Here is a 27,516-nt window from a genome sequence, read left to right as displayed (position 1 = left end):
GCCCTGAATTTCTTTTTTTTTTAAATTAAAAAAAAAATTTTTTTTTAACATTTATTTTTGAGAGAGAGGGAGAGAGAGAGAGAGAGAGAGAGCGAGCATGAGTGGGGGAGGGGCAGAGAGAGAGGGAGACACAGAGTCCGAAGCAGTCTCAGGCTCTGAGCTGTCAGCACAGAGCCTGATGCGGGGCTCGAACTCACAGACTGTGAGATCATGACCTGAGCTGAAGTCGGACGCTCAACCGACTAAGCTACCCAGGTGCCCCGGGCCCTGAATTGCTTGGAGTTCCTGCTCTACAACTGTACTTATGTCATTTATAACAGTGCATGGCTTTAATATAATTTTGATAAAATATTTTAAAGTTAGCATTGAAAGTTTTTCTTGACCTGGTCCTAGCTAATCTATCGCTAAACAGATATATCATTCAATAAATGTTCAGTGAGTGCCTACTGGTTGTCAGGTACTGTTCTGCACACTTGGTATGTATCCATGAACAAAACAGACAAAAATTCCTACGTTCTTAGCTTTTATTCTCAAGGACAGACACTAATAAATAAAAATAAGAAATTAAACAGTGTGTGAGAAGGTAATAAAGGCCATGAGGGAGAAATAAAACAGGATAAGGGAAGTTGGGAGTATTGGAGGTGGGGTTACAGGAGAAGTACAGGTTGTAATCTCAATACAGATAGGTAGGCCTCATTGAGGAGATATTTGAGAGGACTGGAGATGATGAGGAAATTAGCTGTGTGGATATTTGGGATAATAACATTCTAGATGAAGAGAACAGCCTGTGTGAAGGTCCTAAGATGGGAGTATGCCTGGTATGTTTAGTGAACAACAGAATGGCCAATGTGGCCAGAATGGGGTGGTCAAGGTAGGGGGTAATAGAAGGTGAAGTTAAAGAGGTAACAGAGGTATAAATTCTACAGGACCTTGTAGGCCACATTAGGAACTTTGGCTTTTATTCTAAAGAAAGTGGGGAGCCTTAGAAGGGTGTTGGGGAATAAGCATGATCTGACTTGATGTTTTTTTTATTTTTAAAATATTTTTTAATGTTTATTTATTTTTGAAAGAGAGACAGAATGAGAGCAGGGGAGGGGCAGAGAGAGAGAGGGAGACACAGAGTCTGAAGCAGGCTCCAGGCTCTGAGCTGTCAGCACAGAGCCTGATGTGGGGCTCGAACTCACACATCGCGAGATCTTGACCTGAGCCAAAATCAGATGCTTAACTGACTGAGCCATCCAGGCACCCCTGACTTGATGTTTTAAAAGGATCCACTCTGCTTGTCAAATTATACACATTAAATAAATATGTGCGATTCTTTGTGTATCAATTATACCTCAATGAAGTTTAAAAAAAAAAAAGCATTCTGGCTACAGGTCGAGAATAGATTATATGGAGCAAGAAAACACAGAAACCACTTAGAAGGCTGTTACCATAATCCAGGTGAGAAGTGGTGGTGATTGGGATCAAGGTAGTAATAGTGGAAGAAGTGAGAAGTGGCCATTGTGAATATATAAATAGAGCCAGAAGGGTTTCTGATGATTTGTATGTAGCATGTGAGAGAAAAAGAAAAATCAAAGGTGTGTCAATGGGTTTTGGCTTGGAACTAGGATAGAATAGTGATTGACTGAAGTCGGGAAGAATGCCATTGAAACAGGATCAGGCTAGGTGTACACCTGGTGAGACCAAGTTCAGTGTTGGACAGATCTTTGGATATCGAAACAGAGATATTGGGTTAGCATTTAGATTTAAGTCTAGGTTGGATATATGAGAGGGGTTTGAGCTAAAGATAGAAATTTAGTAGTTTGTCAGTAGAGAGGACAAAGTCATGAGACTGGATGACATAATCAAAGGAGCGAGTATATATAGAGACAGGAACCAGGGACTGAGTCCTGGGCCACACAACGTTAAGAGGTCTTAGGGGAAGAGGCAAATAGGAATGGTTAGTGATGTAGGATGAAAAACCACAAGGTTGATATCCTGGAAGCTGACTAAAGAAGATATTTAAGGTCATGGGTCACCTATCTTACACCATTCGCAAAAATTAACTTGAAATGGAGTAGAGACTTAAATGTGGGGTGCCTGGATGGCTCAGTCGGTTGAGCATCTGACTCCTGATTTAGGCTCAGGTCATGATTCCAGGATCATGGGATAGAGCCCTGTGTTGGTCTCCATGCTGAGTGTGGTGTCTGCTTGAGATTTTCTCTCCCTCTGCCCCCTGCCCCCAATAATAAAAAAAGACTTAAATGCAAGACCTGAAACCATAAAACTCCTAAAAGAAAAAGCTCCTTGACATTGGTCTTGGCATGATCTTTTGGATATGACACCAAAAACACAAAGAACAAAAGCAAAAATAAATAAGCGGGATGACATCAAACTAAGAAGCTTCTGTATAACAAAGGAAATGAGTAACAAAATGAAAAGGCAGTCTGTGGAATGGGAGAAAATATTTGCAAACCATATACCTGATCAGGAATTAACACCCAAAATATATAAGGAATTCATACAACTCATTAGTAAAAAAAAAAAAACAATTTTATTGAAAATGGTCAAAGGACCTTAATAGATACTTTCCCAAAGAAGATATACAACAGGTACATGAAAAGGTGTTCAACATCATTAATCATCTGGAAAATGCAAATCAAAACCATAATGAGATATCACTTCACACATGTCAGAATGGTTCTTATCAAACAGACAAGAGAGAAGTGCTGGTAAGGATGTGGAGGAAAGGGAACTCTACATTCTTGTTGGGAATGTAAATTGGTATAGCCACCATGGAAAACACTGTAGAAGTTCCTCAAAAAATTAAAATATTACTATATATTTTGTATATTTCATATAATTTGAATCATACAATATGTGGCTTTTTGTGCCTGATTTCTTTTATGTAATATTTTCAAGGTTAATCCATGTTGTAGCAGGTATCAATACTCATTTTTATGCCTGAATAATACTGCATCGTATGGATTTACTACATTTTGTTCATCCATGCATCAATTGGTGAACGTTTGAGTTTTCACCTTTTGGTTATTGTGAGTAGTGCCACTATGAACGTTCTTGCATATTCGTTTGAACATTTGTTTTTAGTACTCTTTTTTTTTTCAAGTTTATTTATTTTGGCAGAGAGAGAGAGAGAGAGAGAGAGAGAGAGAGGATGTGCGCACAGGAGGGGTGGGGCAGAGAGAGGGGGAGAGAGAATCCCAAGTAAGCTCTTTGTTGTCAGCACAGAGAGCCTGATGCAGGGCTCAGTCCCAGGAACCATGAGATCATGACCTGAGTGGAAATCAAGAGTTGGATGCTTAACTGACTGACCCACCCAGGTGCCCCAGTACTCTTGAGTCTATACCCAGGAGTGAGATTTCTGGGTCATATAGTAATTCTATATTCAACTGACTGAGGAACCATGAAACTTTTCCACAACAGCTATACCATTTTGCATTCCTACCAGTAATGTAATGTATGAGGTTTCCAGTTTCTCTACATCCTTTCCAGCTCTTGTTATTTTCCTTTTTTCCCCCATCCTAATTGTATGAAGTGGTATTTCATTGTGGTTCTGATTTGCATTTCCCTAATAACTAGTGCTTTTGAGCATTTTTTTTTAAGTTTTAAAATCTTTTAAAAGTTTTCTATTTTGATGAAGTTCAATTTATCTATTATTTCTTTTGTTGCTTAGGCTTTGGTGTCAGATCTAACAAACTATTGCCAAATCCAACATAATAAAGAGTTAGTCTCATGTTATTTCTAAGAATTTTATGAATTTAGATCTTATATTTAGATTTTTGATCCATTTTGAATTAATTTTTGTATATGGTATGAGATGGGTTCTTTAGGTGAGTTTTGCTGAAAAGGGGAGAAAAAATAAGAGCAACAGCTGTTAGAGAAAGTAGAGTCAAGTGAGGTTTTTTTTTTTTTTAATGTTTATTTTTGTGAGAGAGACAGAGTGAGTGGGGGAGGGGCAGAGAGAGGGAGGGAGAGAGAGAATCCCAAGCAGGCGCTGCACTGTCAGCACAAAGCCCAATTCAGGGCTCGAACCCACAAACTGTGAGATCATGACCTGATCTCACAAGAGTCAGATGCTCAACTGACTGAGCCACTCATGTACCCGTTTGTTTTAAGATAGGAGAAATCATGGTGTGGGAATGGTCAGTAGAGAGGGAACATTGATGATAGAGGAGGGAGGTAGGAGTTGTTGGAGCAAATTCCTTGGAAAGGGAGGTGGGATAGGACCTAGAGCACAAATGGAACTGGCATTGGACAGATGCATGAGTTTTCATTTTAATAAATAGAGGGAATAGGGTAGATAGGTACAGATGCTGGGGAGAGAGTAGATGTGATGGTGGCATCTGTGAAAGTTCTTTTAATTGCTTCAGTTTTCTCAGTGAAGTGGAAGGCAAGGCCATTGGGCAAGAATGTGTTGGAGCTTTGGGGATTATGAGGAGAGAGAAGGTGTGAATTATTCTAAGGAGACACAGAATGTGAACAGACTAGAGAAATACATAGTAGGTGTTGGACACACTCGAATATCATGATCATATATTTAAAGTGAAAATAGTGTGGGTAAATGTTTTTCTCAAGAGCAGTTCCTCACTATGGTTGGAATAAGTACAAGTGGAGAGTTGGGTCTTTCCAGGTTTATGGTTTTGTCTAGTGAGGATAATGGGCTTGCTCGGGGCTTACGAGTGAATGCAGGGCGGTATTATAATGATTGACCTTAGAATTTAAACTGCTTGGTTAAGAAGGGGGAAAGACTTCAAAGGAGTGAGGCAAAGTGAAAAGGTGGTAGGAATAATGGATTGAAAGTCTTGATGGGATAAAAGATTGTTTGGAGTTTGGAGTGCTGAAAATGTAGGAGATAGTGGTCAGGATGCAGTTGATGGGTTGTGATTATGGAGGGTTTGCAGTCCTGAGTATGACCCTAAGGTGTAGGGATGAAGATGTGATCACCAGAAGAGAGGAGCTCCAGCAAATGAGAAGTCAGGATGTTGGAAGATCACTTATGTCTATGTAAAAATTGCCAGGAATTAAGATGAGTAGGGTTGTAGAGAGTGACAGGAAGGAGTTGAAATGATTGAGTAATGAGGGAAGTGACCTTGTGGTTGGTGGATGGTAACAAAGATGAGGACTAATAGGGATGAAGCCCGATGACATGAGATTCAAAGGTGGAGACTGGTCGGGCGGAGAGAGGGAGAACTGGTGTGGAAGAAGTGATAAAGACCAAGGATGCTATCTCCCTCTGGGTCCATTTGTTTGAAGGCTGTGGAAACAACAAAACAGGCACAGTTGAGAGGGCAGAGGGACAGCATTTTCCTCAGCGGGAGGGAGCCAAGGTTTGTTTTGAACAAGGCGATAAAGGGAAAGATTCAAAGAGGTTGAGGATGCAGAGGATTTCGGTACTTGATTATAAATATTAAGTACCTTGAGGTCAAGGGCTGAGTTATATTCCTCTTTGTATTCCTTTCAGAGTAGTGCTTATACGTAATAAGTTTTCCACAAATGCTTATATTCAGTAAATGAATATTGAATGAATAAATGGGAGTTTTGACCCAGAAAGAGAAATGTTTATTGAGCACCTACTATGTGTATATTTTTAACATAAATACATTCTGATTTAAAAAGCATCAAGCAGTGAAACTGAAAGTTCTAGTATTTTCTTTTAGTGCAGTAGTTTTCAATTGGTTTGTAACCCCACACTTTACATCTCATATGCTAGTTGATATGGGGGAAAGTCATCCTTCTAAAAAGGAGAATGCTTAAAGCTTCTAAAATAAGGAGACCCAAAACAACTATAACAACAAGTATTGTACACAAGTAATGTACCACAATCAGTAGTAAACGTTAGAAACACAGAAATAATCATGTTAAAAAATTAGGTAATACTAGTAAAAGAGTTCTTTCAACTACTTAACAATACAAGTATTATTATTTCCATTTATACATAAGAAAAAAAGGCTAAATTAATCATTTGTTCAAAGTCATACAGTAATAAGTGGCAGAGATGGGACTAAGACTCAGGTCCTCTTCTACTTGAACATTGCCACAGTAGAATCCAGAAGGTAATGAGACCAGGGTGGGTGGTAAGGTCACAGAGTTGGGACCCATAATCCTAAACTCTATAATAAAGTTCCTTTTATTGGCATTATGCTTCCTCTTCCTATACTATTGTTCTTTTCCTGTAGCTGCTTCTTACTTTTTTCCCCTCTTTTCTTTTATTCTACCATTATCAGCTTGTTTCCTCTTGTAAGTTTTATCTCTGTTGTTCTTGCTTCAGTGGCAGAAGATGATCTTGTCTGTTACAACTTTAATTTTTAACTTATATTAGTAATATGTATCATGGAGGATCATACAAAAGAAGTTTGAATACCACTATACTGGAAATTGATTTATTTCCCAAGTAGGATGAAACACGAAAAAACTCTATCTCTGAATGTTTGGATCTGTTTATCTGATCCTTTCTTTAAGCTGCTGTTTGTAGGCCAGAAAAAAAATGTTCCATTAATGGAATATTGAAAGAAGCAGTTTTTCAGTTATTATGAGGAGTAGATACCTTCTCTATGTTTAGACTCACTTAGTTTGAATTGATAGGTATTAAAAAAAATGAATCAGTGATCTATATGGAGACCTTACTGGCTGTTTTTTATTTGTTTGTTTGTTTGTTTGTTTAGCTACCCTGAAGATCAGACAGATAAAATGTATTTATATTTTTCACAAGAATTGAAATTCTGTCAGATTAAAATATTTTTTTTTCTTTATCATTTTAGACCAGTCTGCTTAGTTTTAAGTGAAATTCCTTTTATGTCTACCTGGTTTTTACTTGTGTCAACATTTAGGTGAGTCAAACCAATATTCATATAGTATTTTCAGTATACTTCTTATAAACTCATTTAAAACTTTTTTCAGAGTGATGTGGTTTGAACTGGCAATTCTCTTTTGATGTTTTTTCTGTTTTTCCCTTACAGTATGCTACCTCTTCTACTGAAGGATGAACTCCTAATGCCCTTAGTTGTGACAACGATCGCATTTTTTATAGCTTGTGCAACTTCCTTTTCAATATTTGAAAAGACTTCTGAAGAAGAACTTCAGTTGAAATCCTTTTCCCTTTCTGTTAGGAAATATCTTCCATGTTTTACATTTCTTTCCAGAATTATACAATATTTGGTAAGTTGTTCAGATTTTAAGGAATGGTACTTAGCATGGCACTATTTAAAAAAAAAATGTAATACCTTTTTTCTTTTATATAAGTGGAATGTATTATTCTGCTAGGGCTGCCATAGCAAAATACCACAGACCAGATGGCTGACGCAACAGAAATTTATTTTCTTACAGTTCTAGAGGTTAGAAGTCCAAAATCAAGGTGCCTCATCAAGGTTTCTGGTGAGGTCTCTCTTTCTGGGTTATAGGCAACCTTGCTGTGTCCTCATGTGGCTGCTTCTTTGTGTGGGTGTGTAGAGACTTTGGTGTTTCTTCCTCTTCTTTTTATTTATTATTTTTTAAAAATTTATTTAAAAAAATGTTTTTTCTCTTCCTCTTCTTATAAGGACACTGGTCCTATCAAATTAGGGTCCCACCCTTATGACCTCATTTAAGCTTCCTAAAGTTTGTGATTCCAAATGTAGTCACATTGGGGTTGGGGCTGCAACATGAATTTTGCCGGGACATAGTTCAGTCCATAACATGGAATCATAGGAAATATAGTCTTTTGTGACTGGCTACTTTCACTTAGCATAACGTTTTTGAGGTTCATCTGTGTTGTAGCATGTATCAGTACTTCATTATTTTTTATTTCCATACTATATTTCATTTTAATAGATACAGCACATTTTGTTTATTCATCAGTTGATGGGCATTAGGTTGATCCCACTTTTTGGCTGTTGTGAATAATGCTGCTCTGAAGGTTTGTGTATAAATTTATCAGCATATTGTTTTCATTTCCCTTGAATGTACCCTTAGGAGTGGTAGTTCTGTGTTTAACATTTTGAGAAACTGTTGGCCAAAGTGCTACATGATTTTACATTCCCACCAGCAATATATGCCGGTTCTAATTTCTCCATATTCATGATGGTACTTGTTACTGTCTTTTTTATTATAGCTGTCCTGGTGGGAGTGAAGTCTCAGTGAGGTTTTGATTTGTATTTTCCTAGTTACTAATTATGTTGAGCATCTTTTTTTTTGCTTATTGGCCATTTGTATATCTTCTTTGAAGAAATGCTTATTCAAATACTTTGCCCATTTTTAATTGGGTTGCCTTTTTATTTTTGAGTTGTAAGAGTTCTTTATACATTCTTGATACAGGTCCCTTACTAGATAGGACTTGCAAATATTTTTTTCATAATCTGTAGGTTCCTCCTTCACTTGTTAATGGTATTGTTTCCAGCATGAAAGTTTTTTTTTGATTTTTATGAAGTCCAATATGTCTATTTCTTTGTCTTTTGTTGTTGTTATATTTTGTTTTTTTTTTTTTTAAAGTAAGCTCTGTTTCCCTCCTGGGGTTTGAACTCACGACCCTGGGTTCAAGCGTTGCATGCTCTACTGACTGAGTCAGCCAGATGCCCTGTGCTTTTGATGTCTTATCTAAGAAACCATTTTGTAAAGGTCATGACTTACCCTTATGTTTTCTTTTGAGAGTTTTATTTTCATCTCGAGGGGGCACCTGGCTAGCTCAGTTGGAGGAGTGTGTAACTATTTTCATTTTTATTATTATTTTTTTTTACAAACACAACTTCAGTTTATTCTTTAGTTCAAAACAAAACAAAACAAATCACTTGACAGGCTTAGCTCTCTAGGAGATCTTTATATGGCAAAGTACAAGTTTAAAAAAAATCCACAAAAGCGTGAAATTTTATCCTATGGCTATTGCAACTGGGTGTATTTAGAGGACCTTTATTTTGTTTAATAGCAATTATATTGAAGTTCAACACAAAATTCACCTTTTTATGGTGTATAATTCAGTGTCTTTTAGTATTATGCACAGAGTTGTGTAATCATTATCACTATCTAGTATTAGGACATTTCATCACTCCAAAAATAAACCCTGTACCCATTAGCAGTTGCTTTCTGCCCCTTCTCCCCAACCCTTGACATACTACTTTTGTGTGTATGGATTTGCCTATTCTGGATATTTCATATAAATGGAATCATATGAAATGTGGTCTTTTGTGACTGGTTCCTTTCACTGGGCATGTTTTCAGGGTTCAACTATGTTGTAGCATGTATCAGTACTTCATTACTTTTTATGGCTAAAAACTATTCAGTTATATGGATACACCACAATTTCTTTATCCATTCATCAGTTGATGGATATGTAGGCTCTTTCTACCTTTTGGTTATTATGAATAATAGCTGTGAACATCCATGTATAGGTTTTTGTGTGGTGATATGTCTTCAGATACCTTGAGGATATTCCTAGAAGTAGAATTGCTAGTTATTCTATGTTCAACATTTTGAGAAGCTGTCAGGCTGTCTTCCAAGGTTTGCATACCATTTTACAATCCCATCAGCAGTGTTATAAGGGTTCCAGTATCTCCACATCCTCACTGACACTCGTTACTGTCTTTTTAATCACCCTAATGCATTTTGATTTGCATTTTTCTTTTCTTTTTTTTACATTTACATCCAAATTATTTAGCATATAGTGCAACAGTGATTTCAGGAGTAGATTCCTTAATGCCCCTTACCCATTTAGCCCATCCCCCATCCCACAACCCCTCCAGTAACCCTCTGTTTGTTCTCCATATTTAAGAGTCTCTTACGCTTTTGTCCCCCTCCCTGTTTTTATATTATTTTTGTTTCCCTTCCCTTATGTTCATCTGTTTTGTCTCTTAAAGTCCTCATATGAGTGAAGTCATATGATATTTGTCTTTCTGTGACTAATTTCGCTTAGCATAATACCCTCCAGTTCCATCCACGTAGTTGCAAATGGCAAGATTTCATTCTTTTTGATTGCCGAGTAATACTCCCATTTATATATATACCACATCTTCTTTATCCATTCACCCATCGATGGACATTTGGGCTCTTTCCATACTTTGGCTATTGTTGATAGTGCTGCTATAAACATTGGGGTGTATGTGTCCCTTCGAAACAGCACACCTGTATCCTTTGGATAATTACCTAGTAGTGCAATTGCTGGGTCATAGGGTAGTTCTATTTTTCATTTTTTGAGGAACCTCCATACTGTTTTCCAGAGTGACTACACCAGCTTGCATTCCCAGAGGAGTAACTCTTGATCTCAGGGTCGTGAGTTTGAGCTCCACATTGGGTGTAGAGATTACTTAACAAAAAAATCTTAAATGTTTTAATTTTAGGTCACTGATTCTCTTTGAGTTAATTTTCATATATGCTGTGAGGTAGGAGTCCAACTTTATTCAGTTGTTCCAGCACCAATGAATTGTGTTGGTACCTTTGTTGAAAATCAACTGATCCATGGGGCGCCTGGGTGGCTCAGTCAGTTAAGTGGCTGACTTCAGCTTAGGTCATGATCTCGCAGTCTGTGAGTTCAAGCCCCACGTCGGGCTCTGTGCTGACAGCTCAGAGCCTGGAGCCTGCTTCCGATTCTGTGTCTCCCTCTCTCTCTGCTGCCCCTTGCCTGCTTGCTCTCTGTCTCTTTCTCTCAAAAATAATAAACATTTAAAAAGTTTAAAAAATAATAAAAAAAAAAAAAAAAAGAAAATCAACTGATCCTAAATATAAGGATCCTAAAAATCAATTGATCCTAAATCAATCCTATTCCACAGATACATATGTGTATCATTATGCCAGTACTACACTGTCTTCATTACTATAGCTCTGTAGTTAGTTTTAAAATTCAGAACGTGAGCCCTCCAACTTTGTTGTTTCTCATGATTGTTTTAGCTATTTTATGTTCCATATCACTTTTTGCATCAGCTTGTCAATTTCTCCAAAAGCCCAGCTGAGATTTTGATAAGGATTACTTTGATTCTGTATATCAATTTGTGGAATATTGCCATCTTAATAAGATTTAGTCTTCCAAATCCATGAACATAGTATACATTCCCATTAATTTAGAAAATCTGTAATTTTCTTCAACAGTGTACGGGTCTTATGTACTTATGTTAAATTTATTTCTAAGTATTCTTTATGATGTTTTTCTAAATGGAATTGTTTTCTTAATTTTGTTTTTATAATGTTCATTACTACTGTATACAGATACACTTGACTTTAAAAAAAATTTTTTTAACGTTTATTTATTTTTGAAAGAGAAAGAGTGCAAGCAGGGGGTGGGGGTGGGGGGCGGGGGTGAGGGGCAGAGAGAGAGGGAGACACAGAATCCAAAGTAGGCGCCAGGCCCTGAGCTGTCAGTATGGAGCCTGACACGGGACTCGAACCCACAAACTGCAAGATCATGACCTGAGCCAAAATCAAGAGTTGTACACTTTAACCAACTGAGCCACCCAGGCACCCCTGGTGTTCTGTTTTCTATTTCATTGATTTGGTTCTAATTTTCTTCTTTCTCCTGCTGCCTTTGGTTTGGTTTACTCTTTATCTAGTTTCTTAAATTTCAAATTCAGGTGATTGATTTAAAAATTTTCTTCCATTTTTATAGAGGCATTCAAACCTGTAAATTTTACTATGTCATATTAAGCCAGCTTTCCATAAATTTTGACATTTGCTTTTCTGTTGAGTTAAAAATATAGTCCATTTCCATTGTGATTTCTTCTTTGGTTCATGAATTACTTAGAAACTTGTTCAGTTTCCAAATATTTGGGGATTTCCCAGATTTCTTCCTGTTTTTGTATTCTCATTTAATTCCAATGTGTTTATGGAGTGCCTGGGTGGCTCGGTCGGTCAAATGACTTTGGCTCAGGTCATGATCTCACGGTTCGTGAGTTCAAGCCCCGCATTGGGCTCCATGCTGACAGGTTAGAGCCTAGAGCCTGCTTCAGATTCTGTGTCACCCTATTTCTTTGCCCCTCCCCTGCTCTTACTCTGTCTCTCAAAAATAAGCAAACATTAAAAAATTTTTAAAAATTCCAATGTATTTAGAGAACATACTTGTATTATCTCAGTGTTTTCAAATGTATCAACTGTGCTTTATGTTGATTTTTCCTGTTTTTGAGGGGTATTTTTGCTAGAAATGGAATTGTCTTTTTCTTTCAGCAATTTGAATGTCATCCATCTTACTGCCTTGTGGCCTCAATGTTTTCTGATGAGAAGTCAGCTGTTAATCTTACTAAGGATAGCTTGTGTGCATATTTTTAGATGCTTATTATATGTCCATTTGAATATGAGTCTGGAGTTTAGGGGAGAGAGGTCCAGGCTGGATGAGCTCACAAAAGGTGTGAGTATAGAAGATGACTAAGTACTGAGTCTTGGGATACTACAGTACATAGAGGTAGGGGACATAAGGAGCCATCAGAGTTGTCTGAGAAGGATTAACTGGTGGAGGATTAACAGTAGGAGAGTATGGTGTTATGGAAGTCAAGTGAAGGAAGTGTGTCAGGGAGATGGGAGTAATGTGCTATTTCACATGCTGTTGAGAGATCAAATAAGGTGATAAGAAATAACCAGTGGAAGTCATTATGGATCTTTGATCAGGGCAGTTTCATTGGAGCAACTGAGGTGAAAGTCTAATTGGTGTGGATTTACTAATGAAATGGGAGGAGAATTGGATGCATTAAGTTATAGGCAACTCCTTTGGGAAACTTTGCTGTAAATAGGAGCAAATGGGGTAATAGCTAGAGTTTGTTTAAAATGGAAGGAATTTTAGTATGTCCCTTAACACTGATTCAGCATCATAGTATCATGATATTTCAACCAGCCCTGTATTTCTTAAGTTTGAAACTTTAAATTTGATTATTTCAATTCAGAAGTTAGATTTCACTTTACACTAAGATTGACTCAGGGGATTTTCCCTTTGGAGGGTATTTGTAGCCGTTTACACCTGTCTGAGTCTTTTTTGGTTACTATCCCTAAGCTCTGGAATGAGCACTGCATACTCTATTCAGGTCGTTAAATCCTGCCATTAAAACATCTTTTAGGGTTCCATTTTTGTCCCACCTTCTTCATGAAAGTCACCAGCAATGGTTTCTCACTGCTTGCTTAGAAAACAAAGTAAATGTGGAAATATAGAACATTTACTTAAGCAGCTTCTGTGTCAAGAAAACTGACTGCTACACAATTACAATAAATGCAGTATTTTTACTACTCATTTTGGCCTTTAATAAAATGTGACCTTGTGATTTTAACTAGTTCATGCATTTCCCTAATTAAATTGAAAACTCTTTGAGGCCAGAAGATTACATTTTCTTTCATATGCCCCACCATGATTTACTACAGCATTAGCTCATTGAATGTTGCATGAACATGAAATATTACTATTTGCCATGGAAGTTTTTTATAGATGGGTTCTTAGATTAGCTTAGAACTTTATATTTTATAAGGACTCAGGGCCCTGGAGTGTAGCTTAAATTTAACCCTGACTAGCAGTATTGTCTGTTCCAGGTAACTTTTAAGTACTTGGGCGGTATTAAGTATGACAGGAATTCTCAGGCTTTGGCTACACATGGGAATCACGTGGAAGCCTTTAAATCCTGAGGCCTACCCTAGAAACTGATTTAATTGGTCTGAAGTATGGCCTGGTCATAGAGATTTTTAACCCTCCACTGATGATTCTAACATGCAGCCTAGGAGGAAGAAATCCACCATTAGAAGAGATTGGAGTCCCACCCTTCACCTTCAGTTCTGCTCACTTACAGCTATAAGTAAATGTTACCAGTACATTTAATCTTTTATATTATTGAGTAATTTGTTTTTTCCCTCCTTGTAGTTTCTTATCTCAGTCATCACTATGGTACTTCTGACACTGATAACTGTCACACTGGATCCTCCTCAGAAATTACCGGACTTATTTTCTGTATTGGTTTGTTTTGTATCCTGCTTACATTTCCTGTTCTTCTTAGTCTACTTTAACATTATAATCATGTGGGATTCCAAAAGTGGAAGAAACCAGAAGAAAATCAACTAGGTACATCTGCAAACACGTGAAAATATTAACAGTGCTTAAACGGTTTTTGAACTTTTTGCTGTGTATAAATAAAATTATCATTTTGAGGATCATGGAATTACAGGAAAAAGATGGTGAAAAGTCATTGTTGTCTATACAAAATAAATCTATATGGGATCCAAGCCCAGTGGAGGCTTTTATTTTCTAACTATTGAGTGGCCAAGACATACTGTAGTTTTATAATACTCAGTTATCCAAGTGGGAAAATAAGAGAAAATGCCCTTAATCCCAGTATTTACTCAGGAAATATACAAGTTGTTGTCTTAAAGAAAATCTGCAAATCCAGTGAACTTACTGGGAGAATTTAACCCTTCTTTTTAAAGGAAATTACTAATTTTGGTATTTAAATTTCATTTTCCTTCCTTGGAATACAAGTAATGTGTATTCATTCTTTAGATATCTATCTCAGGGTTTAAATTTGTGACAATCTTTTAAATGACTGTAGGAAGGCAATTTAAACTGCTTGAAGTTTGAACATGCCTCATTACATGGTACAAATTTGAATTTCTTTTTAACAGGCAGAGAGGTTAAACCATGTTATTTTTTCCAAAATGCCGATTTACTTAAATGCAATTTAACAGTGAATTTTCTTGAATTTAAATCTAAGTGGTTTGAGTGATGTCTTTTTAATTACTCATGATCACTAGTTCTAAACTTCCAGGATCATTCTAAGTTAAATGGTCTTATGCAGGATTTCATCCTTCTGATCTTTTTATTGTTGTTGTTGTGATGTGGTTCAGGATAACCACTTCCATAGCATTGATTCATATCATGTTTCATATTGACTTGGCTCTGTTAATAATGTATCATTCTATATTAGGAGAAGCTCATCTTTACTATCATATTCAATTGGTAAAAATGTATCATATCGATGTTATAGTTTCTTATGCAAAGATGTGTTGTCTAGATGTGTTGTCTTTACTCTGTGATAAGAATAAAACAATTATTTTCACATCAACATGTGTTTTTAATGAATATATTTCTTTCATAAGATAGCCATTAAAGTATATTGACTGGTGATACATTTTAAAACAATGAACACATATACACAAAGAAAATTTGGTTCTAGACATGGACAGCCACAGGCTGATACAAGAAGGTATGTACTTCTAAGTCTGATAAAGGAAGTATATAGATTTAGACAAAGCAAAAATCAGGAAGTATTTCTTTTTCGAAGCAAATGTGCATAAAGACTCAAAGGGCAGGTCAGCACAGAAAAGCAGCCTTGAATCACTGCCGAATCAGCAGGAACACTGCTGTCCATGGTCACCATCTGTAATCACTGTGCCCAAATGTCAGCATCTTGGCTGGCTGGTGTAGTCCTATTTTTTTTATTTTTTATTTTTTGGAATAGCATACATAGGTTTAACACAGGATGTTGATTTAAATCAATGATGAGGAAGTTCTAACTTCTAAATAACTGGAACAGAGAAACATTATTTGAAAAAGTATTATGTAAATATTAATAGAATATGTACATATTCAAAGGATGTTATGGGCAAATTCTTTAAATATACATTTTCTAGATGATTTAACCTAATCATATTGAGTTAACATTGTAGCTGTTATGGAGACTTGTAGCAATTATAAGTCAAGTATGTCTTAACTATCTGTTAGAAACCAATTTAAGAAGAGTCCACTCTGAACTTGGATTAGGTTCCAAAATACCAAAAATGGCACCTGGATGGCTCAGTTGGTTAAGCGTCTGACTTCTCATGGTTCGTGGGTTCAAGCTCTGTGTTGGGCTCTGTGCTGACAGCTCAGAGCCTGGAGCCTGCTTCAGATTCTGTGTCTTCCTCTCTCTGTGCCCCTCCCCTGCTTTGTTTTCTGTCTCAAAAATAAACATTAAAAAATTTAAAAAACAAATGTCCAAATACCAAAAATGTCCAGTGATGAATTAACACAGAAATAGACAATTCTAAAGTATTTCAGTGACAGGATTACTGGGATATCTAAATATAAAGATATTTAGGTAATGCAAAAATATTAAAGATTTCTCACTTCACTAATCTGTCAAAAAAATGAACCCTTCTAAGTTATTTTCAAGTTCATTTTAGAGGGAAGGGCCCTTTCTAAGAAATGCAGTTTTCTCTGTTGCCAATAAACTCAGGTTTGCTTCTTAAAATGAAGAGAACAGGGTGTATGTTCATGTATCAAATATGAAGCATACAGAAGCCATTTTCCTTTGAGGCCTTAAGGAGGGGAGAAAAATCCCAGATGTAGCATTCTGTCCAAATGATAAACCACAACTAAGTGAGTGAAACATTTACAAAAGTCAGGGCAGCCAAAGGAGCCTCTCTGTTCAATAGAAAGAGTAAAAGATGGATAGGATGTAACTAAATAATGGTTGGAGTAACACAGGGGTTTCAAGTCTCAATTGGTCTCTCTTCTGTTATGTTCATTGGAAGATCAGGGCCAAGTGTATCCCCCGCCTTCCTCCATGCCGCACCCTCTCCCCCCCATATAAACATTAGTTTTGTGTGTGGATCTTTCTGCTTTGTCCTTCATGTGGCCTCCAAGGGTGATAAAGCGAGAGTCATCTGATCTACAATGAAGAGGACTGGGAAATGATTCTTAGCAGACCCAGCTGTTCTGAAAGGCAAAAGCTTAGTATATCAAGAGGTCAAACATACAGTAACTGATTTAATAGCATTAACCACATACCTACATAACTTGCATTACATATGAAACCAAACTACTTCTTAACCCTTTAATTCCTGACTAATGTAAGTTTCTTTATATGCTTTGGCTTTACATCCTAAGCTTAGTTTTCAGTGCTAGAACACAAAAAGAATTATTCTTTTTGGTATATTTTCGGTAATATCCTATTACAAGGACTGTATCACAAACTGTTCTTAATATTTAGCAGATTATCTTAAAAGTCTTATTTAAATAGTACCAATAAAGTCATTAGTGAAGGCAATTAGGTTTAATAGTTAATTGGGTTACTATTTAGTATCTATGTCATTTAATAGTTCTTAAAACCCATTTTCATTTTAAGAAGTAAATCTGAAATTTCTCTAAATGGAAAATCAGTTATTTTCAAATAAGTTAAATTTTGTTTCAGATTTTCATACAGTATTTTTATTTCATGATACAGTAGTATCTTCCACAAATTTTATCAAGACTTAGGGCAAGTACCAAGGGAATAGTATTTTTTCCCCTGCAGAAGTGGTCAAAGAAAAATACAGAAGTTTTAAAAAACCGTGTTGTCAAGTTATAACACATCCTATGATACCCTCTTCCCCTTGTTTCGTGAGAGTACAGATGATTATAATACAAAATAACACCACAGAAAAATAGAAATTTAAAATGATGTTTCAAAATCACTTGGAAGGAATCAAAATGATTCCTGACCCCTAAGAAAGGTCCTTTCAATTCAGTACAGTGTGTAGTTCAGTTTAAGAACAACTTCATATTTTAAAATGTACTGAAAAATGCATTCCACTATTCTATATAAGGAGGTATAAAAATGTTTAAACATTGAAATAGTTTTTCTGCACAAACATAGGAATAACTAGAATATAATAAAGACTCGTCCCCGAGACAGTGGCTATACAATAAACTTCTTGAAAAATTCTATGAGTGTAAAAAATCTAATTAATACACATCTGGGGCTTTAAATGGGAAAGTGGTACCTAATTCCACTCACCATTAGATTTAATCTGAGCTTTAAAACATACAGTTTTACCAAAGGTGCCATTTTCATAAATGTTCTAAGTCTATCCACAAATGCTAAAAGTATACAGAAGTGTATGTGATACAGAATTGAAGTCAAGATCTTGTTCTACATGTTGGCTTACATTAAAGGGTCAAGAAGAAATGTATTATTTACATTGAGATTATCTACTGCTGTGTGTAGAAAGTTTAAATTAGCTGCAAGAAATTTTATCTAGACACACACCTGCCTAGTGCTATGATCTGGTATTTACTGGGCAGATTAATTACATTTCTTCTGTTCCTTTAAATATGATCAGGCAGATGCAGAAGAAGTTGGTGTCCGTAGTAAGTGCATTTCTTCTAAATGTCTGCAGGATATAAAAGATGATTGTTAAATCAAGAATTAGTTTCCAAATTAACATGCATCTCACACTACTTAAGACACGATTTAAACACCCATTTACCATGTAATTTGGTACCTAGTTTAGATATTGGCAATCTCTCATTTGCTTATTTTTGAATCTTCTAAGCAACATTCACCTTCACAAATAATTGTCAGTATGATTACTCAGACATCACACTCTTCACTTTATGTGAAGATTTATCTGAGGTACTTCTGAGAGATTTCTGAAACTCCTACATGATCTACTTGCTGAAAACACCAAAATCTACATGCCTTTTGTCTGTAAGCCTTAAGGGTCCTTTCAGCAGGTGTTTCCTCCAACAGCTGCCCCCCAAAAAAAGAGACTGTATTTACTGACATTCCTATTCAGCGAGTGTCCCTCTGGGGACTCCTAGTGGTGGCAGAAGTTCTTGTCATTTGGCTTAGGACCTTTGTGTGAGAGGACGTCTTTGACAAGAGCAGCTATTGGCAAGTGATGACACATTTCCCATAGGGCATGTGGACCTTTGATTCCTGAAATACCCCATTCATGCTTACACCGGCAGCCATGAAGAAGTAATGCATGGTAGTCCCCTATATTTTCCTATTCATGGGAGTCCACATATATTCTTGTCCTAGAAGAAGGTAGGTTGCCAACTTAACAACCAACTCTTGCCAACTTGCGTCTGGTCTGAATTCCTATAGAAGATTTTAAGCACTCTAGTATTGACTTAATATCCCTGTAGGTTATTGATACATAGTTATCAGAACTAATGACAATACCATTCAGGAAAGGAAGACTATCATTAAATAGTTACTATGGGGGAGGTGCTAGTTAAGCTTATTCTGTACAATCTCACAAGGTAAATCTTATCAGTCCCATTTTATAATTAAGATTTAGGGAAACCAAGTGCCTTACTTAAGGCCACAGAGCTAAGTAGGTAGCAGAGCTGGTGCGGGACGTGTAATCCAAATCCTGTCCTCTGTTATAATGCCAGACCATGCAGAGAAGTTTCATCGATTGATCATGACGGCTAGAAGGGAGCATAGCATGTGTATTATCTCTACACTGCCACACTGGCTCTGGAGATGAATATCTCAGAACACAAATGAAATACAAGTGAGACATAGTGACGCAGTTCATGAGCAGTATTTTGACAGAATTCATCCTTCGTATAACAACTATATTCTAAAATATATTTTGGATTGTTACTTCCCTAAACAATAATCTTCACTGGTCCACTTCTGCCTAATGAAGAAAGTCTGAACTTATTAAGCCTAGTGATCATAACTGTCAATGAAGTGGTTGAACCTACTGTTCAATCGTTCTGCTTTTCTGCCTTTTTGTTCATGTTGTTCTCTCTGCCTCGTATGTTTATACAGCCCATCAAAATTACCCGTTTTTCAAATTCAAGCTTCTTAGTAAAGTACAAAGTTTCCATTACTAGGGTCTGGAAGGTCCTCTGTCAGACATAATGTAGAGTGAAATAACTAGAATTGATTTTCAAAGAATGAACTCTTAAATAACGACCTAATCACTCCATCCTGAGGTGATGTATGTCTGTTGTATATTCCTATACTATTGCTTATTCTTCATTTGGTTCTTAGGAGGTCTGAAGAGGAAGGAACTGTCAATTATTCTGCTCTCTTTACTCCATGGAAGAGTGACAAACTTGACTGGCCAAAGTCCAGAACATTGGTCCACATTTTGCCAGTAATATTATATGTCACTTTTTTTACACAACACTCTTTCCCATTAGTTTCCCTTTCACTGTCTACTCTCAAGTCCAATGCATCTTTGTGCTTCCTAATTTCATGTTGTAAAGAGACCAGCCCATTTTATCTATCTCATCTGCAATCAAGCATAGGCAGGTCTATTTCAAAGTTCCGGCTTTCTCCTCAGGTTCAAGGTTTAGATTCACAGGGTTCAAGATTTAGACTCAGTGTGGGAGACAGGAGGTTCCATTTCTGCCTTAGGCACAATCTGTATTAGTTACCCCAAGTTTCTGCCAGAGGATCTGCCACGTTGGAGATTATCAATTCCTCCAACTAATTAAGTTGATACTTTGATCCTCATTGGACTCCTAGTCCCTTTTTGTACTTGCTATTGGTCAGAATCCTGGAAAGAAGAGGGGAGAGAGGTTTGAATTTGTACTGCTTATTATAGTTTGCCTTATATTATTATCATTTTATGTGTATAATATTAATCTTGTATCTTTAGCTTGACTACTAGGTTTTAAAAGGTTGGCATTATGCAAGTGCTTTGTTTATACTAAGCCATATACTTTTGTTAACTAAATGATTTATCCAATTGTTTCTAGATGAAGTATCCCAATATCTCCTGCAGTATCACCTATTACTATTTAACCCACACCATGCTTCCACCATCCCTTTGCTGGTCTTTGTATGTCTGTGACCCATAGGTTGCTGCCTCTCTTACTCACAGTATCTCTTATTCTAACATGATTTTATAAAGGCTTTGTTTGTTAAAGGCTCTGGGAGTGAATCTGTATGGGTTATTTCCCCCCAGTAAATAATAGAGGTCAGGAGGAATAATCACTGAAGTGTGAAAGGGCAGGAGCTGATGTGCAGACAGGGAAGCTGGCCACAACGGTATCAGGAGTACTGTGACTGTCAGAGGTTTCTAGGGCACAGGCCAAAATGAGAGAACATGGAAGAGAGACCTGAGGAAGCCTAATGTAAGGCGAGTTATAAGAAGGTTTTGAAATACGGGTAAGTTTTTGACAATGACGGGAAAAACGTATGTCAAGCAAAGGAGACAGGAATAAAGATAAGGGAATGAGAAAGATTCTCTCTGAGGAATGTGCCTGAAGAATGGTGCATAATCTGGACTGAGGCACAAGGACAAGGAAAGCTGTGGTCACATGAGGGAGAGTTCTGAATGTCAGTATAAATTTGATTTTACTGTGAACGTGGTAGAGTGATACCTTCTTAAGCATAATTTGTCCAGTAGCAGAACAGGCTGTAGGGGAAAGGGAGCAAGGGGCAGAGAGGCAGGTTACCATAGGGAGGATAATATGGATGAGAGGTAATGAAGGAATAAACTAGTGCAGGGGTCATGGAAAGGAGAGGTAAACATTTTCGGAAGTGATCTAACCTGGCAGCAGTTGGGTATGGGGCCACAAAAAGGGACAGAAATTTGAGGTTTTGAGTCTTATCACTGGATGAGTGTAATCCCTAGAAAAAACAGAATGAGGAAGAATTTGGGGGGGGGAATAATAAAAATCAGCGCACCTGGGGGACAATATATGGCAGCTGAGCTTGTGGGTTTACAGCTCAGGAGGTCACAAATTGATTTGGAAACCATATACAGTACTACACTAAGGTGAGAACTAAAGCCAAGGAATGGGTGAGATCACGAAGAAACTGCCCAAAACACAGTCAAAAGAACCCAGGGAAATGCCTCAAAGGTGAAGTCCAGTTTCATTTCTTTGTCTTTTCCCTCCACTGCTTCCCACTGAAAAGGAAGTTGAGTGGTAGGTCAACTTTCATTCTTTCAAGTCTTTTGAAAGTACTACTCAAGTTAAAGACTCAGAAGAACATGCCTAATGTGTGATGATCTTGGGGCACCTGGGTGGCTCAGCCAGTTAAGTGTCTGACTCTTGATTTTGGCTCAGGTCGTGATTTCCTGGTTGGTGGGATTGAGCCCCATGTTGGGCTCTATACTGATAGCATGGAGCCTGCTTGGGATTCTCTCTCATTCTCTCTCTCTCTCTCTCTCTCTCTCCCTCCCTCCCTCCCTCTCCCTTTCCCTCTTCATCTCTCTCTCTCTCCCCCTCTCTCTCCTTCTCTCTCCCTCTCTCGCTGCCCTTCCCCTGCTCCCAGTCTCTCAAAACAAACATTAAAAAAAGAAAAACATGTGATGATCTTTACTAGAATCCAGCAACACAAAGCTATTCCCAGCACGCCTTAATTACCTGAAGTTCATGGATGAGACTGTCATGTACTAAATGCATATGTTCTCTGCCAGATGTATGACTGTCTTCTAATAGTTTCTGTTGGATTTCCATGAACCAGAAATTGTATAAAATGTTTAGTCCTATGTGTGTATATGTATATATATTATATCCTTCCTGTTTAATGGGATCTAAAACCTTTGACCAATAGAGAAACCTGAAAATCACAGATCACTATTGTGAGTGAGCAAAGCACCGTCTCTAGCACCAGACTACTCAGGTTAGTATCCTGGCTTTGCCTCTTAGGTAATTCTGGGACAAGGTATTTACATTTTTTTAAATGTTGATTTATTTCTGAGAGAGAGAGATAGAGCGTGAGCGGGGGAGGGGCAGAGAGAGAGGGAGACACAATCCGAAGCAGGCTCCAGGCTCTGAGCTGTCAGCACAGAACCCGACATGGGGCTTGAACTCACAAACTGCGAGATCATGACCTGACCTGAAGTCGGACACTTAACCAAATGAGCCACCCAGGTGCCCCAGGACAACCTCTTTGTGCCTCTGTTTCCTCACCTATAAAATAAAGATATAACTATATATCATGTAAGTTGTTGAAAAGGTTAAATGGAATATATATAAAGTCTGGCACATTGACAGTACTCAATTAGTGTTAGCTATTATTATAAACTATTATTTGTAGTGTACAACAGAATAAACATTCTAATGAATGAAATTGACACAATTTTGTGTATAAGATGCTTTGCAAATATTTTTAAAACAGCTAGTTTGTTAGGAAGCTAATACTAATAATTTTAAATACCATTTCCAAAGAAATGGATTGTCAGTATAGAATTCATTTTGCATTAACTTTTTTCCTAAGAGATAGCAGGCAACATCTGGTTAGCTTCTAAGAATCTTAATTAATATTGATGCCACTAAGTCTGAGATAGGCTAGCTCTTCATGCGAGCCTTCAGTTATAGGTACATTAGACACTAATATCACATTATGACTCATACTGCTTCTAGCTAATATGTTATAATAAGCTAGTTATAAATCTATCATTTTTACTTATATTGCTGAATCCATAGGGAACTGTTGTGAAGGAAAGATACAACTAATTAATATATAATTATTTACTTAATTTAGCACATTTCCAAATTCAAAGACTTGTTCTATCTTGTTCAGTCACATGTGTCCTACAGAAACTATAACCCACCTGTCAGTATCTAATTAGTTATTTATACTAAAGGTGCTAAATTAAGAGCCCCCTTTACACTCACCTAAAAATATGTGCTAGCTGATCAGCCTAGCTGATGGTGTTCTTTTCAATCAGCCTCTAACTCATACATCTTGTCAGACTGTCCTCTTATTTATAAAATTAGATTATAATTTCAACAACAGCTCCAAAGTTCATGTTCCTATTTTCTTTATAGACAGTACCAAATTTGATAATGTAAATAAAATGTTTCCACATGAACAAATCAATGAAATTTAACAAGGCTAACCTTAATTAGAAAGGTGAAACCCTGGGGTGCCTGGGTGGCTCTGTTGGTTAGGCATCTGACTTCAGCTCAGGTCATGATCTCACAGTTTGTGAGTTTGAGTCCCCTGTCAGGCTCTCTGCCGTCAGTGCAGAGCCGGCTTCAGATCCTCTGTTTCCCACTTTCTGTGCCCCTCCCCTGCTCATGCTCGCTCTCTCTCTCTCTCTCTCTCAAAATTGAATAAACATTTAAAAAAAAAAAAAGAAAAGAAAGGTGAGACCCTACCTCAGTTTAAAATGCCTTTAAGGAATTCATAGCTGTCAAGATGATATAATTCTGTAAGAAAGAAAAGTGTTTTTTTCAAAAAACAGCTTAAAGTAAGTTGTCACAGTATATGATGCAGAATAAATGCTGAATAGAATGAAATTAAAGAGCCTAAACATGAAGTTTTATTTTACATTATAAATAGCTTTGGCGCTATAAATTCTCATTTCAACATCTTACTGATTTGCCTAATTCTGAAACATATATTTAAGAATTTAGGATAGAAAGTGCTGAGTGGGAGAGAGCCAAAGCATAAGAGACTCTTAAAAACTGAGAACAAACTGAGGGCTGATGGGGGGTGGGAGGGAGGGGAGGGTGGGTGATGGGTATTGAGGAGGGCACCTTTTGGGATGAGCACCGGGTGTTGTATGGAAACCAATTGGACAATAAATTTCATATATTGAAAAAAAAAAAAAGAAAGTGCCAAAAAACTTATTATTATTATAATACATGCTTATCCTTTATTATAATTACTTATCTTCTGTGACAGATTCTATAATCCTGAGGGCAGGACCAGGTCTGTCTGGTTCCTTAGTATATCACCAATGCTAGAACAGTGCCTGGCTCACAAGAGGCATTCAAAAAGTATGAAATGGATGAGGCACGTAAGGAGATAGCAATTTCTAAGTATTTGAAAATATTTACATTCCTTTAAGAAATTCTTAGAATGGCATTTGTTTTTATTCATTCATTGAACATGCACTGTGGATCTTCTATCCAGGTTCTATACGAGGCTCTGAGGCTACAATATAGAGATATGACTTTTGTTTGTTTGCCAAGGAGGAGCCCGGAAGGAGCCCTGTAACCAGACAATTACAATATACTGCGACACTACAACGCTATACATTTATAAACATTCAGACAAGTGTTGTAGAAGCCTAGAAGAGGAAGCAATTTCGTTTTACCTAGGTGAGCTGGGGAGAGTCACAGAGGATGTGACATCTGAGGCTGACCTTAAAGAATGAGCAGGAGTTCGCTAGACAGAGAAGGAAGAAAGAGCAATCTAGGTAGAGAAAGGAGCAGGAAAGGCCTGGAGTTCTGAGAGATTCCAGAGGGCTGAAGCATAAGGTGTGAACAGTATGAATTAAAATGACTTCTTTCCTCCTATATGAGGTCTGAGCTAGAGGAAAAATCACCTAATACTTACTTTTCACAGAAATCTTGCTTTAACTACTTAATTAGTTATATAACACTATAAATATCTACTTTATTATTCTCCATATGTGTTTAAAATACATAAACCACTTAGAGAATTTATCTAACTCTTTTTTGAGGAGCTTTCCTGACTACTCTAAGAGTTAAAATGGGGGAAAAAATGTTCACCTGTCAGGTGACATAAAACCAATTTCTACTAAATGTGCCAGAATAATTTTTCTCCACCTCAAAAACGGTTAGTCTTCAGTCTGTTCATTACTGTCTTTTTATAGTATTTTTATTTAATAAAACCTATTAAGACTACCATACAAATCTCTTTACTTATGCTTTTATCTTTTAACTGATCAATTTTTATATTGCTGACATCCCTTCTTCACCATTTGCTCATTTAAAAATTCATAGTATGTGAGATATGTCTCTGGAGAAAATGTCTATAAAATTTGTTACAGCTGGCAAATGTGTATGAGTCAGTGATAGCACATGACTAAATGCTTCACAGAAAATAAAATTTGTTTCTGTAGTAAGCAGAACTGTTTAAATGTTATTTATTTTTATGTTTCAAAGAAAATATATTGTGAAGTGCTGCATTGATTTAATACGCAACAATGTCTGTGTACATGCTGTAGAAGGAAAATTTATGAAACCTTTGCACAACTCCTTTAATTGAATTTTCCAAATCTCTCACCACACACAAATAATCAATATCTTCTGCAGAGAAAACCAGTCAGAATTATTACTGTCTTTCGTTTCAATTTTGTTGTCATCAGCACATACGGAGCACCTGGATATTCGTAACGTCTGATACCAAGTTATTTACACCTCTTAAGCACATAATTGCTATTAAGTGAGTTCAAATCTATGGTTTAATTTTTTTTTACGGATTATTTAAAATATAAAAGTGATCATACTTCTAGAGAAGTATACAAAAATTTAAATCATGGAAAAAATTATTTAAAAGGCTTTGAAAAGCAATAAATCAGTTTGTTTTTCCTTAAATCCTAGACAAATCTCAAGTAAGCAGTCAAAATGTATCCCCAAAACAGTGATGAACAGTGTAAAATAAGAGCATTATTAATAGGAAAACTATGAACCACGTACAACATACATGAAAATTGAATCCTGATACAGAGCTGAGGACCACAGTTGTACATTAATGTATATCTGTGTCACCAAAACTAATACCTCCATTTTTTATCTCCAGATAAACCAAGAACGTTAAGACATAGGAAGGAATTTTTGTTGTTTCTTCTAAAGCTCATCATGTCTAAACTTCAGACTCCAGTGCTTTTAAAACTGAAGTATTTGTCTGAAAAAAGATATTGTTTAATGTTAAGGTATGAAAAACTAAAAGGGTAGTAGTCTTCTAGGGAGTGAAATCACTTGGCCGACATGATAAATGCTTTTTCAAGACTGAGTGGAGGAAAGAACAACATAATTTTAAGTTAAAAAATACTTCAGTGGATGGTTGGAATGAAAAGGCAGTATCAAACTACTTTATAGTCTTAGAACAGAAAGAGTTTAAAATTTGTCCTCTAGTCCAAGAATCTGAAAACTTTAAAATCCTATAACCCAGATGAATTTTACAATGTAAGACAGTAAGTTAGCTAAAGAAAACAGAAACATAGTTTGTGCTTTTCTTTTGAAGGCCACAGCTAGAAATTCTGAAATATTTTGTATTACAAACAGCTGAGACAATCAACTTTTTTGAACAATGTAAAGTTCAGATGGTTACATTTCATTTCAAATATGCATACTGCAACCTACACAATTATTCTCAAAACAGATAAAATATGTTTTGGACTAAAGCTAAGTGTCTAGATTTCATATCTTGGCAATGGCTCTACAATTTGCTTACATTCTTTTCAAAAACATTTTGTTTACTGGAAGTACTGGTCATAGACAAACAATGATGGTATTTTCTAATATCTGCAGAAAAAATGAAAATACTAAGTACTATATAATGCCATCTATTGACTTGGGAATATCTGTATTAAGTTGTTTTAAGTAGAGGTTGATTATATAAAGTAAATAAATTTCATGCCTTACCATGTGATGATAATGTGACATTCCATCTGTATCAACTCACTGAATGGTCATGTTTTAAATCTTCAGCATAACAAATTAAGAATAATTATGAAAATTCACATCCAAATCTAACAGAAAAAGGACCTTTCATCTCATTATTTTTCTAAGAGTCATAAAGCCAATATTATTTAGGAAAGTGAGGTTAGGCTTACTTCCTAAGTAACTGAAAAAAGAAAGAAAGCTTTCCTTTGTTTAAGAAAATGGTACTTAGCAAGAGAGATCCTCTTTTATTCATATACTCTATCAAAGCATTCCCTGATTTGCAACGTCCAGTTCTTTTCAAAACTATGAAAATCTCAGTGTACCTTTTAATGTTATTGTGTATGTTTTAATTTTCCCTGAATGTTACATAAAGCCTTAAGAATGTGTGTCAGATGTCTATTTATTTAAATCACTAAGCATGTTATTTTTACAATTATACTGTTCTGCCTGTCATAAAGACTGCAACGGATGCCAAACAAGCTATTTTTCCTGACATGGAAAAATAAATA

At 36.5% G+C, this 27,516-nt stretch overlaps 2 protein-coding genes across 2 annotated transcripts in view; one reads left to right on the top strand and one right to left on the bottom strand.

The window, feature by feature from the left end:
* The window catches only part of ALG6 (ALG6 alpha-1,3-glucosyltransferase), a 65,929-nt gene extending 50,948 nt beyond the window's left edge, over positions 1–14,981 (top strand). Inside the window, exons 13-15 of the mRNA XM_049617062.1 lie at positions 6,762–6,830; positions 6,960–7,158; positions 13,787–14,981. Coding sequence (XP_049473019.1) covers positions 6,762–6,830; positions 6,960–7,158; positions 13,787–13,984 — 466 coding nt within the window. The 3' untranslated portion in view covers positions 13,985–14,981. The remainder of the gene's footprint in view (positions 1–6,761; positions 6,831–6,959; positions 7,159–13,786) is intronic.
* A 2-nt stretch (positions 14,982–14,983) lies between these two features.
* Positions 14,984–27,516, bottom strand: part of ITGB3BP (integrin subunit beta 3 binding protein) — a 71,382-nt gene continuing 58,849 nt past the window's right edge. The window contains exons 9-10 of the mRNA XM_049618869.1: positions 23,747–23,797; positions 14,984–18,051 (exon numbers count right to left, since the gene is read on the bottom strand). Of these exons, the coding sequence (XP_049474826.1) occupies positions 23,748–23,797 (50 nt within the window). The 3' untranslated portion in view covers positions 14,984–18,051; position 23,747. The remainder of the gene's footprint in view (positions 18,052–23,746; positions 23,798–27,516) is intronic.

This window comes from Panthera uncia (assembly GCF_023721935.1).
Source record: "Panthera uncia isolate 11264 chromosome C1 unlocalized genomic scaffold, Puncia_PCG_1.0 HiC_scaffold_4, whole genome shotgun sequence".
NCBI lineage: Eukaryota > Metazoa > Chordata > Mammalia > Carnivora > Felidae > Panthera > Panthera uncia.
This window is presented reverse-complemented; position numbering and strand designations above follow the sequence as displayed.